This window comes from Mycotypha africana (assembly GCF_025528875.1).
Source record: "Mycotypha africana strain NRRL 2978 chromosome Unknown BDF20scaffold_1, whole genome shotgun sequence".
Lineage (NCBI taxonomy): Eukaryota > Fungi > Mucoromycota > Mucoromycetes > Mucorales > Mycotyphaceae > Mycotypha > Mycotypha africana.
In genome coordinates this window covers 3,577,753-3,593,037 of record NW_026515725.1, presented here as the reverse complement: position 1 = coordinate 3,593,037, position 15,285 = coordinate 3,577,753, and the positions used below count along the sequence as shown (strand labels likewise).

General features: G+C 38.9%; 7 protein-coding genes across 7 annotated transcripts; 4 read left to right on the top strand and 3 right to left on the bottom strand.

Annotated features, from left to right (window-relative positions):
* Window positions 1–900: 900 nt before the first annotated feature.
* On the top strand, window positions 901–3,830 carry BDF20DRAFT_909793 (timeless protein-domain-containing protein; the record flags this gene model as incomplete). Its single annotated transcript, XM_053083632.1, has 9 exons — window positions 901–1,051; window positions 1,111–1,281; window positions 1,355–1,538; window positions 1,610–1,922; window positions 1,993–2,124; window positions 2,198–2,402; window positions 2,469–3,235; window positions 3,305–3,448; window positions 3,513–3,830. The coding sequence occupies 9 exons, from the start codon at window positions 901–903 to the stop codon at window positions 3,828–3,830; spliced, it is 2,385 nt and encodes a 794-aa protein (XP_052941374.1).
* Window positions 3,831–5,564: 1,734 nt separating this feature from the next.
* On the bottom strand, window positions 5,565–8,247 carry BDF20DRAFT_832097 (uncharacterized protein; the record flags this gene model as incomplete). The annotated part of the gene is made up of 9 exons (XM_053078506.1): window positions 5,565–6,433; window positions 6,499–6,529; window positions 6,636–6,727; window positions 6,798–6,931; window positions 7,004–7,353; window positions 7,453–7,561; window positions 7,637–7,683; window positions 7,762–7,992; window positions 8,155–8,247. The coding sequence occupies 9 exons, from the start codon at window positions 8,245–8,247 to the stop codon at window positions 5,565–5,567; spliced, it is 1,956 nt and encodes a 651-aa protein (XP_052941373.1).
* Window positions 8,248–8,520: 273 nt separating this feature from the next.
* Window positions 8,521–9,439, top strand: BDF20DRAFT_848362 (uncharacterized protein). The gene has a single exon (XM_053079861.1). The coding sequence runs from the start codon at window positions 8,584–8,586 to the stop codon at window positions 9,364–9,366; it is 783 nt and encodes a 260-aa protein (XP_052941372.1). The 5' UTR covers window positions 8,521–8,583; the 3' UTR covers window positions 9,367–9,439.
* Window positions 9,440–9,832: 393 nt separating this feature from the next.
* On the bottom strand, window positions 9,833–10,558 carry BDF20DRAFT_812773 (uncharacterized protein; the record flags this gene model as incomplete). The annotated part of the gene is made up of 1 exon (XM_053076824.1): window positions 9,833–10,558. The coding sequence occupies one exon, from the start codon at window positions 10,556–10,558 to the stop codon at window positions 9,833–9,835; it is 726 nt and encodes a 241-aa protein (XP_052941371.1).
* Window positions 10,559–10,796: 238 nt separating this feature from the next.
* BDF20DRAFT_811471 (uncharacterized protein) lies at window positions 10,797–11,821 on the top strand (the record flags this gene model as incomplete). Its single annotated transcript, XM_053076694.1, has 4 exons — window positions 10,797–10,925; window positions 11,040–11,308; window positions 11,526–11,640; window positions 11,735–11,821. 4 exons carry the CDS (start codon window positions 10,797–10,799, stop codon window positions 11,819–11,821), a joined length of 600 nt encoding a protein of 199 aa, XP_052941370.1.
* Window positions 11,822–11,888: 67 nt separating this feature from the next.
* On the top strand, window positions 11,889–12,710 carry BDF20DRAFT_848356 (uncharacterized protein). The gene is made up of 4 exons (XM_053079860.1): window positions 11,889–12,040; window positions 12,119–12,286; window positions 12,358–12,488; window positions 12,553–12,710. The coding sequence occupies exons 1-4, from the start codon at window positions 11,970–11,972 to the stop codon at window positions 12,675–12,677; spliced, it is 495 nt and encodes a 164-aa protein (XP_052941369.1). The 5' UTR covers window positions 11,889–11,969; the 3' UTR covers window positions 12,678–12,710.
* Window positions 12,711–13,022: 312 nt separating this feature from the next.
* BDF20DRAFT_832093 (POT family-domain-containing protein) lies at window positions 13,023–14,851 on the bottom strand (the record flags this gene model as incomplete). The annotated part of the gene is made up of 2 exons (XM_053078505.1): window positions 13,023–14,482; window positions 14,593–14,851. The coding sequence occupies 2 exons, from the start codon at window positions 14,849–14,851 to the stop codon at window positions 13,023–13,025; spliced, it is 1,719 nt and encodes a 572-aa protein (XP_052941368.1).
* Between the last annotated feature and the right edge of the window lie 434 nt (window positions 14,852–15,285).

Below are 15,285 nucleotides of genomic sequence, written 5' to 3'. Positions count from 1 at the left end.
TGAACCTCTGCAGTATGTTTAGAGTATTCACTATCTTCAAAACGAATGCTGATGATCGATATGGAAGTACTTATCAAAATTGTTGTTCTGTAGCAATGTTTGAGTTGTAACAAATGCAAAGAGAGCAGATAAACTTTTATACAGTTAAACTTCGTGTAAAGGCCATCCACTGACGAATTTGACTGAAGCTCGCTGATTATTCTAGCGGACGGGTCACAGATACAGTTTCTTCAACGCTAAATTTTTGGTTCGTTAGTCAAGCGGGTTACTGTTGCGTGGCTCGTTAGTTGAGTTTGCACTGGTATTCAAGTTATGATTTCCTTGAAAGCAATCGATTACCCATTGCACGATTAATTCTACTCGGTTTTCATGCTGTTCTTGTCCACTTTTGCGCGCCTTTTTCTTTTTTTCTTTTTGTTCACTCTTCCTTCCTCACACAGATTCAGCATGTATTCGAGTTAGCCTTTAGTTATTTTATTGAACCTTGTTTTCAGTATTACGCAATTGAATTTATATTAAATAAACTAGCCTAGTTTTGTGTCCATCTTTCTTCCTCCGTCCGTTCATCCTAACGCTTCAAAGGTCCAGTTGAGCTTTTGAAGCTCTATATACGTGTTCAATGAGGCGGACTCAGTTGATTAATTTGCTCGACCACCCCTTTCTGTTTATAGCAACAAATTATTTGAATTCTGACAGTCATGCGAGCTGATTGTGGGACAAACAGCCATAGTCTCCTGATTCTCCGCTTCATATAACGCGACTTCGCGTGTTGATTTTGACCAAAATTAACACGGACCTAATCAATTTCGTCAAAAGAAAGCACTTTCTGATCAGCATTGCTTAACATTGGATCAGCTTCCATTATTCAATCCACTTTCCTTTTTCTCATAACTGCATAACATGGAAGCTTATTTGGACAACGATGCTGCAGAAATACAGGCCACCAAATCCTACATTCTCAGTTTATGTTCAGCGATCGGTGGAATGGAAGAGATCAAGGAGGAAGATGGAACCATAACACAAACGTATATTATTGGTGACGAGGCTTTAGGTAGTTTTGACAGTATAAAAAAAGTTACTATAATATTTATGCCAACTAAAACAAAATAGCTTGTCTAAAGGATTTGAAAAAGGCTATTCGGTTAGATAGTCAGAATAATGAAAAGGTCGTTTTAAATGCACTTGTCGAGTATAATTTGATTGAGACAGATATCGTGCCTTTGATCCTGTCTTTCCGAAATCAAAAGACGGAAATAGCCCATCGGTTCATTCTTGCATGTGGTATGGAACTCTATGTTTCAATATAATTTCGAAGTTGTACTGGTTTTTCATTTTAAGCTTCCTCTTCTTATAGTTGAATTGTTGGTACCAATGACTTGGCCTGTCGAAAAGAAAGGCACAGGTGACGAAGAAGTGGATGAAGAGGAAGATCCTAATTTGTTGAACTGTTATCGAAATTATAAAAAGGGTTTGCTAAGACCAGGAATATTTGAAACCATTTTATCTATGGTCATGAAATCTGTTCGAATTCCTCAAAGGTAGAGTAACAAATAGTTCGGCTCTTTCTGTCACCAATATAATTTACAAGATTTGAATATATTACGATTAGAGACCGTTCACTTGTAGATAAGCAAATCATTCGTCTCGCTCTATATTTATTTCGAAATTTAACAGCCATTCCGGATCTGAACATGCCAGAAACCGCCACTTACGAACAATACGAGCTAACTCATTTGCAAGAGAATTTAGTGATACAATATTATGAAGCAGATGTTATTGAATTCTTATTGACGATCGCTTCAAATAGTGAAAAACAGCAAGATACAACTGATTACAACTTACTAGTTTTGGAGACTATTTATTACATCCTTAAACCGGTGGATCCAAAAGATGTTTTCTTATATAAATTTACAGGAGATGCAGTAAGTTTACGCGAAAGCAGTCTTCTGTTATTGCCTCTGTATGTGTAGCTTAATCCGTTGATTACGTTAGGATAAGGAAGAACTACGGACTATTACAAGTAGGTTATCCAATCTGTTAGGTGATGAAGCAAGAAAGCGACAAAAAACTAGTTATCCGCCTACCCGCCATAACCGATTTGGTGGAGCTTATGTGATTAATATCGTAAGGACAGACTGTAAGAAACCTAACAACAAACAACCGTTCGAATGCTCAAACCGCGTTTGTACTGTAATAGGATGGAAAGAGAAAAATCTCAACTAAACAGCAAGCAGCGTTTGCTGACCCTGCTGAGCTATTTGATGCGTCAAAGAAAGAAAACAGAGTCGGCACTAAACGTAAACTTGGTGATGGTATTCGAATTCAAAAAGTTTACCAAAACCGAAAATCCTTGATGTATCTCAAATTGACAGCTCAATCATTTCTTATCGCTTGTTTTAATGGTACGTTATCCAACCTTTGTTATGAACAGATCCAGTAGACGTTGGTTACTCACAAAGTTCGTATAGCATTTTATGGAAGTATTTTAAAAGATATGCAACGGGAAGACGACAGAATTACAAATGCTGATTATGTACGTTATCACTTTACGATGCATTGGTTTTTGGAGTACTTTGGATACGAGCAGAAGGCAACAGAACAAAGAAAAGCCGATGAATTTTATTTACCAACAGACAGTACGGATTCGCTTAGTAACCCCATACAACGCAATGATAAGGATTTTGATTTTGCTCTTATCGCCAGTGCTATCAATCTCAAATCTGTCCTATTCACCTTAAGACATATGCGTATCAAATTAGACGAGAAGGGATGGTTTGATGTACAAATGGCAGCCGAATGCTTCAAGCAGATGCTGTTGGTTATAAGCACTATGAATAAATCAGAGAATGAGGAATATCGTGATATTGCTGAGCATATTCAGCAAAATCTTTTCTACGAGCAAACCGCCTTTGATTTGTTTGTGGAAATTCTCAAATGTTACAAAGCACAATCCTATGGTTATCTGAAAGCAGTCATTCTATTGACACATGTACTGCTTAAAATGTTGGATAGCTATAGGCAAGGAAAGAAGATGTTGTTTGTCAGAAGAAGAAAGAATAGAGGAAAGAAGAAATCCGCATCAGCGTCAGGAACACCAGGGGGGAAAAATGGCGACGATGAAGAAGTGGGGATAGTGACTGACATACCTTCAGAAGATGAAGCAGAGCAAGTAATACAAGAACAGGAAGAGCAAGAGTACAAAGATGCCGTTTTTCAATTTTCTACATTCGAGCAGGTAAAAAAGCGAGTCTTGTTGAATTATCTTATACTATTGACTTTAACAGCAACGCCTTTTCAATGTTAGAAATATATCAATTGGGATGTTATAAACGCCTATCTTGCCCTGCTCGAAACATATGAAACTCTATCGCCTGAGTATTTCACATGTATAGCTAGTATGTTCCATAGGATTATGGTGAAACAAAATGTCGAGTACCTATTCTGGAAGGTAAACTCAAATTACTTACAAAAGTTTATTAAGATTGCATATATTAAGTTTGCTTTTTCTGCAGGCGCCTGTACTAGAGTTATTCAATCGTATCTTGATAAATGCCGCTAAAGTGCCGAGATCGGATGCTTTCGATCAGTTAAAGATATTTATTCGTTATGCAGTACGACAATTCTTCAAGGGTGTTGAGCAATATCCTTTATTAATAGTAGAAGCGTTCCTATTAAATGTGAAAACATCGCGAAAATGGTGGGAAGAAGAACCAGAATCACAAGAAGTACAATCCCAGCAAAATAGCGATAATGAATCAAACAACCGCAGTGATGATGATAGTGACAATCATCATACTGATGAAGAAGATGTAGTTGAGAGACAACAGTAGAAGGAACATGTAGAAAATGTAAACGATAATCGTACTTCAAATTACTAAATAACATCTTATGACCATATTTATTCAAAATAAATAATTTATTTTTCAAGTCAACGATGATGAGGATGAAGTTGCTTTTTACCCAAGTGCAACCGGTCGAAATTCGCCACCACCGTAGAAGAGAATTACCTGCTTTCATTTAGGCTTTAGCAAGCCTCAAATGTACTTATTTAACAATCATTTACATCATACACAGATAATTTCACAGCCATCATTTTTCAGCAAACAACATATTGATTAGTGATTTTAACGACCTGTCAAATATTCACAGATCCATACGCGCCGCGAGAAATAAAAACTTCATGAAAACCTTCGTTCTTCCTATGCCTGTTCATAGCAAATTAAGAATTCGAAAGCGTCGATAAGTTAAACAAATGCTCGACTAAAACATTTGAATTACTATGTCAGAGAAACAGAAACAAACATATATTATGGGATCTGAATACCGCAAGCAGGAGTAATCACTGCAGGTTTATTAATGCCATTATTTTTAGGAGCTTTACTACAATCGAAACCTGATCGTAACATTCCTATACCGTGGTTCCTGAATGTCAGTGAAAAGACGATTAAGGCTAAATAGGCTTACTACAGCAGTATACTGATAACATGACATTGTTACATTCGCCTTCAGACGACTATTAGAACCGTGAGTGCGTTCTAAGAAAAAGATTGACCCCTCAAAAATCTGATGAGGTAAAGTGCAATCCCGTAAGCTTGCTCACTTCAAATCTACAAGAATTGTTGAAATTGATACTTGCAATATTATTATTTCCAAAGAAAACCAAGTTATTGAAGGCAGTAGTCAAATTATGCAAATAGCTGCACATCATATCAGTGTATTTTTTATGAATTTCGGGCATATAACATACCACCTTCGCATATAATTTAATGGTTTACCCACAATGGCCCATATTATAACTGGTCGTTAAACAGCAGATATGCTTACTATATCTCGTCAAAGAGTTTTATAGCTATCTTCTACATTCTTTTAAGCTTTGCTTTACTTTTAAAGTCTTGAGGATATAAAGTAAGAGGAACACCAGATATTGTTTCTGACTCAAGTATTATCTTGTTCGAAGTAGCATGCGACAAACTCACCCACTAACTGCAAAATGACTTTGGATGCACTCTTTGAAGACTATTCTTTTATCCAGCTTCAACTTTCGTTTTGTTTGTTTCTTTTCTTTATGTACCAACGACTATAGAAAACGGGTAACTAAGTGACCATTCAGATGTAGAAAACCATCCATTATACACTTTCACTGCAGAAGAAGAAGGGAAAGGACTTCTTAATTGTGTGCAAATATTGCCAATCAGAAAGCTGGCGCTTGTCATTTTGGCGTCTTTTTTTCTAAGCACTCTCTACTGTCAGAGACGTGGAAAAGAGTGTAAAAGATTGAAAATTCAGCTAGAAAATCTTGCCATCGCTAAACGTGCCTTCAAAAACGTGAGCAAATTATTGTTTTGTTTGATGAAATTATATTACCTGGCCATACAATGATAGTAGATATGTTATAAGCCGACCATTTCGAAGAAGGATTAAGGCATAACAGCCTTGTGAAATTCTATAAATAAAAATATTACATTTGATGCTATTATTTGCACACAGGTTGGTGTTCGGGTGTTTTATTGTGAATTTGTATTCACGAATGGAGAAACAAAAAAACAAAGAAAAAGATATATGAATTATAATTTAATGTCTACTGGGGATTTTTTAAAAACTTTCGTGAAAACTACGACACCAACAATGACAGCACCTAATAAGCCAATGCTTGCTGGTAGAAACGGGCTCTGCCTTTTTCCCTTCGAGATTGCCCGTAACTCCTTCGAGTTTCGCCGTGTTGATGTCAACGTTGTATTTGCGCTTTTCTTATCTGATCGCATCGTTTCTTTTTCCTCCTTTAAGACATCCGGTGCTTCCACGACTGCTGCTTCAACTTTTCGAGGAAGATCGTTATCATTTTGAGATGATATTGAAATAGTAGGTACGAGCGACTTGTCTTGAGCAATCAATTTGACACGATTTTGGCCTGTTTTTACTGCTAGACGTACTGCGTCTGACACATCTTCATCGCATGTTATCAATATTTGATCATCCTCGTCATCAATGTAGAATAGAGTGAGCCATTCGTCCGATCCTACGTCGTCGTCGCCATGCTCAGGTAATAACTTTGTGCGAACTGCTTCAGATAATTCACTAAAATAGGGTCTACAAACGACACGATGTGTTTTTTGCCGTGCAGAGGTAAATTTAAAAGTAAAGGTATCCATTTGTTGTTGTTGCAGTGGTTGAAGATGCTGGCCCGAAGACGTGTGAGATTCACCAGCCGAAGATGGTTGGTTCACCATACTGGCGGATTCGTTGGGTGATATATCGGAGAAGCTCTTCAGATGTGAAAGTGAAGTAGATGGTTGTGGAGAGAGCATTGGATCGGAAATAAGAGAAAGGGATCTGGGGCGAGCAGCAGCAGAAGAATTATCTGATAATTGTGAAGTGTTTTCTAAGTGATCTAAAGTGCCAAAACTATCCCAAAATTTCCCCCATAAAGGACCGCCTAAATGACATATGATTAACGATAAGAGTCTAAAACGTCCTAAACAATCGCTACTAGTACTTTACCCTCGCCTTCCTGCCCTTCCATGCTCCGCATCTATGTATAAAGAACGAGAATATTAAAAAAGAAAAAGGTTAATGAGGGAGAAAAAAAAAAATAAAGAAGGTTAAGATTATCATTTTAGTGGAGTAGTTTTAATTACCTGTTCTAGCGTGACATAGGTCAATTTCAGCACGTCCACCATGCCAATAACAATACCTTTCTCGAGTATCGGAAGATTCAGATAGTGTCCCTCTGTGTTGAGACTAATAAGTTAGTTCACTCTAATGAATGCCACTCGCCTTGTGAAAAGAAAAAAGCATACCATTCATCAGCTTTAAAGCATCTAGTACAGTTGTGCTCGGTGCTGCTGTATCAGGGCTTGGTGTCATTACTCTCACGACTGTACAGTTTTCAGGGTTTAAACCTGCTGCAATAACACGGAGGACAATATCTTTTCTACGGAAATAGAACAATAAAAATCCCATTAAAATAAAAAACATTGAATAAACAGCTCGCAAAAATACTTACGATGTGAAAATACCAGCCAAATTATGATGTTTTGTTACTAGAACAGCAGTTGTATGTAGCTCTTTCATCATGACGGCAATATCTCTTACGTTCGTTTTATATTTCACTTCAGCAGGAGGTGTTCCATCTAATACGGATTCCAAGTTAGGGCAAGACATATGTTGGCGTAACGACTCCATATATTGATTCATCTGAACGGATGTTCCTGCCCACTCCTTTTCGACATTTTCCATCGCATCGTATAACTCTCGCGAGGAACCAAATGCTCTTTCCATCTTTTCCAAAGCACTGTATAGGCATTTTGTAATATCTAATAAGCCAAAAATGTCACCTTCTTCATTACATACAGGCTATGAATTTAAAGTTACAGTTAAGAATCAGATGCATAAAAATGGGACGAACAAATAAATCGAACGATTTTAAGAAAGATACACAGTTTTTAAACTTACTAAATGACGGAATCCTTTAGAAACCATCAGATTCAATGCTTCGGTAGCCGAAGTGTCTGAGGTAACACACATTGGGTTTTTTGTCATGATGTCGATGACGGGTGTCCTTCTACATGTATCAACAAATATAAAGTGGATTGTTTTTAATAGACAGAACAACAACTGAATCATTGGGTCCCATTACTTTGCATCGAGGTTTTCTGCCACAAGCCTGTAGGCTATATCTTTTGCCTAACACAAAATATCCCGTACAACGTTAGTCTTTTTCAACAAAAAGGATGCTTTTATTGTAAAGGATCGTGTACTTACGGTGAAAATGCCCGATAGTTGATCGTTATCATTGATAACCAAGACACAATCACATCTTTTGGCAGCCATGAGTTGAGTGGCTTCCATGACACGCATCGTCTCTTTTACTGTCAGTGCCTGTCCTACCCTTAAGGCAGATACTGTACCGGGTATCCGTCTATTTTTACCAAGAGTTCTGGATGCAGTGCTTCTCTTTTTGGAAAAATCTTGCTCTAATTTTTTACGTATAGCCTGGTAAATTCATATTGCAGTAGAATAAGTGATAGAAAGACCAGTGAAGGTGGTTATTTTTTTTTTTTTTGTTTAGTTTAAATGGTTGACATATCAAATTGAAAAAAAAAAAAAAAAAAGAAAAAATAAAAGAGTGCATCGGGTTATTAGAACGTTCTTTACTTCGTCTCTCTTCATTTGTCTTTGTCGACTTGTGGAATCACCACCATCAGTACTACTTTCGATCGGACGTGCTCTCGTCTGTCTTTTTGACATATTCTATCAGAGGACAAATTTAATTTGAAATAATAGAACAGAAATAAAGGGACCTGAAAAGAAATTATTACTGGCTCCCGAGTTTTTATTATGCTTCATGCTGCATTTCCTTCTGAAGTCACGACAGCCGATTGGCAGCGGCAGAGAAAAAAAAGAACTGGGGAAGCCCTTCGAGGAGCTGCCACTGAATGACCGACTTACCCTCATTGTTTTAAAGTCAGATGTTGGTCAGTAGGTGGGTTTTTTGTACTTCCCCTGGGGCCTGTCAGTTATTGCTTTCAGTTCCATATTTTCTTACTATTCTTACTGTGCAAGTGGCGGGGCAGCAAACGATCAATGTTGGTTACCAAAGTTTCATTCAACAGACTCATTGCGACAAGAACAGGATGGGCCCGATCGGTCACTCAACTTCGCTGGGCATCGCAGCAGTCTAGTGGTTCTTCTCCTGAGCAACAAGGATTAACAGGCGCTTTGATGACCAAAGAAACCACAACTACAACCAGCCCTTCAGGCGCTGTAAAAGAAAAATCAGAAACCATTGAAGCTACTGTATCTGCGAATACCAAACCCTCTGAAACAGCTGCTTTCAAGGGTATCATAAGCGCCATTGATTCAGACGGAAGTGAAAGCTTAACAGCTGGCATCTTTAAGGACCTTGGATCAGGCTCCTTTAGCAGAAATAACAACAGAAAGGCTTTTCCAGGTGCTAACATGAGCGAAGGCAGTAGCACGCCACTGTTTTTGGGTATGGATTTGTCTGAGTTTGATAGCACACCTTATCATATCCACGTCAATGTATCCCCCAATAATACAATTATCACGTTGACACGACCTAACGGTTCACCATTAATCACAACATCAGGTGGCTCGGCAGGATTTAAAAAGGCTGCACGATCTGGCTATGAAGCGGCTCACCAAGCCGCTTTACAATTACTAGAGAAAATCAATACAAAGAACATTAGAGTCAACAATGTCAATATCATTCTGAAAGGTTTTGGTCCAGGACGTGATGCTGCGTATAAAGCTTTAGCAACAGCTAATTGGAACATCAAACGTATAACAGATGCTACACCAGTACCTTTTGGCGGTTGTAGACCCAAGAAACAAAGACGACTTTAGAAGCCCTATTTATGATGAAGCTCGGTTTTTCGTACATTGCCTTTCCCTCTCTTTCCCTGGTTGTTTTTTTTTTTTTGTTTTTTTTTTTTTTTTTTGCCTTTTCGCATAAATTTGTATGATACAGTTGAAAGCAATTCTTTACTAGATCACATGTAAATGATACGCAGTAGCAATCCTACTACTACTCATAGTACTCATGTATATTCTGAAAAAAAAAAAAAAAAAGAAAACAGAAAATAACAAATTTATTTCAACAAAGCTATCACACCTGTGAAGGGGCGAGTGAGGAGATGTATTTTTTGTACAAAAGACTTGGGTTCAAAGAAACTAGCAATAGGAGCGGAAAAAGTGGGATATGGATTCATAAATAGTAGTAGCGTGGATTGATCATGGCTGGTTTTGGTTTTGGGTTTTTTCTTTTCTTTCTTCCTGTGTTTTTTTTTAAGATGATTCATCGTATACGTGTCTAGGCTGAAGCTACGGGTGGAGGTGCAGTGAGAGGAGCACCTCCCATACCGCCAAACATGGCATCCTTTTCATTTTTATAGAAAAACTGTAGCGAATACTGTTTGGCATCCGGATCCCAATGTGTCCAAAATTTACCAGGTGTCTCGTCTACTTTTAAGCTCTGAATCTTGAAGGCTACTGATTCGTAAGGTTCAGCTGCGATAATCAGATACTGGTAGTTGTTGTTGGGTGGCTCGATTTTCTGTTCGTAGGCGCCCATGAATCGATGACGAGGCTTGACCTCTTCGCCTATCTGAGGATACTGAACCTGGAATAAGAGGCCTAGCTGACGAGTGACAGGATCACGCACTTTCGTCACTCGATAACCGGGACGACCAATTTTAATGATGTTGCGGCGTGGTTGAATAATGGGTTTAGCGGGACCGACAGCGACTTGCACCAAGTTGGCTTCTTTGGCTTCTTTGGCTGCACGACGGGCCAGGTTGGTTTGATGCTTTTTACCCTGTGTGTGAGCCAAATAAGAGCCTTCACTGGTGTGAAGCGTAAGACAGAGTTTACATTCGTAGGAACCCAAGTGATTCTTCATAAAGTAAGGATCTTTGGCAATGTCGATGGTTTCCATGGCCAATTTACGAAGTCGTTCTCGACGATCCACATTCGATTCTGAGGCCGACGCTAAACCACCTCCTCTATGTTTGCTGCCGACACGATTTTGGAAATCCATTATTTATGCTGTGGATGGGAGTGTAATGTGGGTCCAGGGAAAGAAGCACGACGAATTGTTTTTTTTTCAAAGAAAAAAAATCAGGAAAAAAAAAAAGCTGCGAACCGAAAAAAGAAGGAGTGGGTTTACCATCAATGCAATTTTCCTCTCCCCATTCAGTCACGAGAGAGGAAGAGAGAGGAGCTAAAAAAAAGACACCCTTTTTTGATTTACTAGGAACAAACACCTTCCAGCAGTCATGTCTGACGCTAACGATAATACGGGTTCAGAAGAAGACAATGCACTTTCTTATGGACATAGAACAACACATGAAGAATTCCAAGAACGTTTACTGAGAGCACAAGAACAGACGAGGGACGAACAGCTTGTAAGGAACTTTTACGAATCCGCCACGATGAAGTGGGGACGAGGATCGATCCACTTTAAGGATCCATGGCCTTTTATACGATGAATGGCTAAACTATGATTCAACCCCTATTAGGATGTTACTGATGAGGCTTTTTTGACGTATGATGAAGAAAGCTTAAAAAAACAATTGGTAAAATACAAAGAACAAGTAGAACGTGTCGAAAAAAGGGTCCAAGGAATGGAGCAACGTTTATCTAAAATCCGAGCCAAAAGGGAGAAGGAGGCAGGCTTAACCAACATGACACCAGAGGAAAGAGCTGCTTATTTTGAAGAAGAAGAAAAAAGAGCGAAAAGAGAAGCAAGGAAAAGAGAAAAACAGAGAGAGAGACTAGAAGCGAAAACGTTGAAGAAGCAGGCAGCTTTGCAGCGCATGAACACGACTATGGAAGAGGACGCTTCTGATTCAGATGATGATGATGATGAAGAAGAGAGTGAACTGGAAGAGGACAATACAGAAAAGGAGCCCGATTGGGACGTCATTTAGTAAGATGAGGAGGAAATGCACTCTCAGCATCCCATGGACCCATGATATTGACTTGAATTCATCTTGCACACACAGTGAATATTTATTACTGCTACAGAGTACACCTGCAAATGATACAAACGTTTTAGGAGGAGCAGAATTCATTGACCCAGATTCAAAGCTTCGGCAGAGGGCGTATGTTCATGATGAGGTAAGCTTGTGGAAGGAAAGCCTATCTCGTCCGTTTGAAAGTGTCATTTTTGTTATTTTGTTTCTGAATGGACAGAGTCTCGCGCGTTTTTTAGGTCATTAGACAGACAGATTACTCATGTATAAAGATCACCAGCTCTAAAAATATCATAGAGAGTAATGCTGACAATAATGGTGAGTGAACAGCATACCGAATTTTCACAAGCCTATGTAGTCTCATTGGAAGGCAAAAATTTCACGGGAAATGTAGACGATATTCGACATTGCGAAATAGCTGGGACAACGTTTAACCAACAGTTTCAAGTTCGGTTCGATGTGATCGAGCCTAGTATGGTGATATCCAAACTAGACTTTGATGTGGATTTTCAGATGCAGCTTGATATAGACGATGTTCTGAATAGGTAAAAGACAAAAAAAGGCTTCGTATGGGACGACATGAAAGGGGATAAACTAAAATGAAAGGTTGGGGCTGTCGTTAGAGTTAAAAAAGAATGCAATATCATGGGTTTCTTCCGTTTACTTGTGCATTATGCAGCGATCAACCATCAAAGACAGATTACTTTAAAGAAACTGAAAGCCTATTTTCAAGATACCCCTATTGATGTAAACGACCTATCTGCAGCGCAATTAGAAATCAGTCATGTACTGTAAGTAACGATAAAAGCCTTAACTGTAGATGTGAATTGAATACAGTGAGTTAACGGGCCCACTATGGTAGTGACGATAAGATAAAGTTGTTATTCACTTGGCAGATTATACCCTGTAACTTGCAGTTTGAATATCTGGATGCGAACGTTGAAAATCATGTCGTCCCTGACTTATCAGTTGAAGTGGAGACGACAGACGAAGGTAGTAAAGTCGTCCTTTATTGACGGGGGGTAATTAGAGTATACTCATAAAATGATCTCTTTAGTGAAAAAGAAAGACGAGAGTCGCTTACTTGAACGGGTCAACGATATCTTTGTGCTTATGATTGAGCAACACGGTGTCTTCAACGCTACCGTTTTTGTCACGAAAAAGTTGTATGATATGCAGTAATAAACATTTTTTGAATTCAAGCAATGATTATTATTTTATTTTTTTTTATTCTTTACATGATATTAAATAAAAGAGATCTGTTCAGGAAAAAAAATAAGGTATTATTTTGCACTATAGATTACAAAAATACAAAAAGATAAAAGAGATATATAGATGGTAACGAAAGAAAAATAAGGATAATTTAGAGGGGAAGGACATTAATTTTGAGAAAATGATGGTGAATAATAATAATGCGAGGGTGTTGGGGTTTAGGGAAGGATGACAAACAGATACGTCTATGCTAAGTTGGTTTTTTTTTTTGGTTTTTTTTTTTTTTTGGTAGGTTTTTGCAAAGGTATCGTTCTTTTACACAGGACCCTTTTCAACTTCGTATTCGATAGTGGCCATCTTCTTTTGGTACTTTTCTCTTTCTGAATCATTACGACCAATGGCATCATCTTCAACATCTGTCTTATCATACTTGCGGTAGAGGACAAAGATAAGAACGGAGCAGATGAATGAAGCACAGCCGATACCGGTGTACATCCAAGTCAACTTGGGATCGACGGCAACAGAGACGAGAGCAAAACCGAGAATAGAGGCAATACAGTTGGTGAATAAGAAGAGAGCCATGACAATGGACTTCATGGATTCAGGGGCCTTCTTGTAAGCGTACTCGTTACCGGTGATAGAGGCAAAGACTTCAGAAATAGCGGTGAAGAAGTAAGAAGGAATCTGGTAGGCAGCAGAAATCCAGTTCTGACGGCCATCGGGGTGGTCATAGTAAGGGGCAGTTTGATACACCTTGGCTTGAATACCGGCACTGTAGCCCATGGCAACGGCAGCAAAGAAGAAACCAAGGGCAATACGGGTGATGGGACCCAAGTTGATACCGCAACGACGGAGACCAGGGAAGATGACACGATCAAACACGGGGATAGCGATAATCAGGGTAAGAGGATCGATGTTTTGCATGATATCGTTGGGAACATTACCCGTCAACATGGTACCGGCCATAGAAATCAAGTTGTTGGTCATTTGAGAGTAACAGAGCCAGAAGATGGGATACCAACAGAAGATGATACAGGCTCTGAGGGCACGTTTCAATTCATCCACAAAGACATCATCCCATGTAGCTTCATGGAGTAAATCAGGATGGTCGATGGCGAGGTTGGAAGGCTTACAGGCTTCAAGACCGTCTTTCACCTTGATCTTCATCATGAATAATTTTCCAACTTCTACAAAGATAGAGCCACGAGGTGGAGCTTGAATGTAGCGTTTACGTCCTATGAAGATAGTAGCGATACCGAACATGAACATGATGGTAGGCAAGAGGTAAGCAGGCCAGAAGCCGACGTTCTTTTCCAATTCTGTGGTGGCAATAGCAGACAAAGCACCGATGTTGATACCCCAGTAAAAGTAAGAAAAGATTTGTTGGTAGGTAGCTTGAGGACTGACAATCACGCGATTGCCTTTGTTATCGGTACGGATGTAAGGAGATCTACTTTGATATTGTTCGGCGACCAAGGGAGCTACGTTGGATTTGATACCACCGGTACCAAGACCAATGATGATGATAGACACAATGAAACCGGGGAAAGCAGCACCACTTTCGATAGCAGGTGGGATGGACGTCAAGGTGAGGATGATCAAACCAATAAAGTAAATGATGGAGAATAACAGAATGGCACGGTATTTACCGAGATATTGATCAGCGATAACGGCGCCAATAATGGGAGTAATATAACACCAGAATTGGAAAAATGTAGTCAAAGCAGTAGCTGTTTGCTGCCCTTTACCCATAGCACCAGCCTTTTCAGCAGGATCTGTAGGCATAATGACAAAAGAAAAAGAAGGAGATGAGTTCATTTGTTCATATCAAATCATGGCTGTCCTAGTAGGATAATCATGCATTCCTCAATGATGATTTACGTACAGCTTGCGGGAGCAGGGTTTTGAATATAATTTTGAAATGGGCCACTCAAACCGTAGTAAGTAAATCTCTCACAAAATTCGATAATGATGACGAGAAAAGCGGAGAAGGGAATCTTGTCAGGCACCTGTCTCAAGGTCTTCCAATCCTCTTCTGTTGGTGCCTCGAATCCTTCATAGCTGACATAAACATCGCTTGGCTCAGCCTTGTCATGATATGACACAACATCGGCCGTTTTTTCGTGTGCTGACTTTTCTGTCATAACGTTGCAAAACGAGACTTTACTGAGTGATTATGTAAAAGTAGTGACAAGTAAAGAAAGGAAAAAAAAAAAAAAGAAAAAAAAGGGATAGAGTCGTTTAATAGACAATCAAGTAAAAGAGAGAATAGAGGTTGATTTCTTCCTTTTTCTACCTTTCACTTTTAACTCTGCTTTATATATTTGGCTCTTTTTGCTTGATTTGAAATTCCAAACTAACAAGTAACACGAACCTTATCTCACCCACAATTATTATTTTTTTACACAGAAAATCTGACAAAAAGAACAAAAGAGGCTAATTTCCCCGCCGTTGATAACAGACCAATCATTTTGTGTAGCAGAATTATGATTGGACGAATACAGTTTAAAACGATTACAATTTTGAGAGCCATAAAGATAAGAAAATCTAATTGCCGCTTCCAAAAAAAAAAACAAAA

Bases quoted from the DNA above. Each gene is read 5' to 3' on its own strand.
- BDF20DRAFT_848362 (XM_053079861.1), top strand. From the start codon at position 8,584: ATGTTGGTTACCAAAGTTTCATTCAACAGACTCATTGCGACAAGAACA.
- BDF20DRAFT_848356 (XM_053079860.1), top strand. From the start codon at position 11,970: ATGGTGATATCCAAACTAGACTTTGATGTGGATTTTCAGATGCAGCTT. The intron at 12,041-12,118 runs GTAAAAGACAAA...GGCTGTCGTTAG, and splicing joins ATAGACGATGTTCTGAATAG to AGTTAAAAAAGAATGCAATA. The intron at 12,287-12,357 runs GTAAGTAACGAT...CCACTATGGTAG, and splicing joins TTAGAAATCAGTCATGTACT to TGACGATAAGATAAAGTTGT.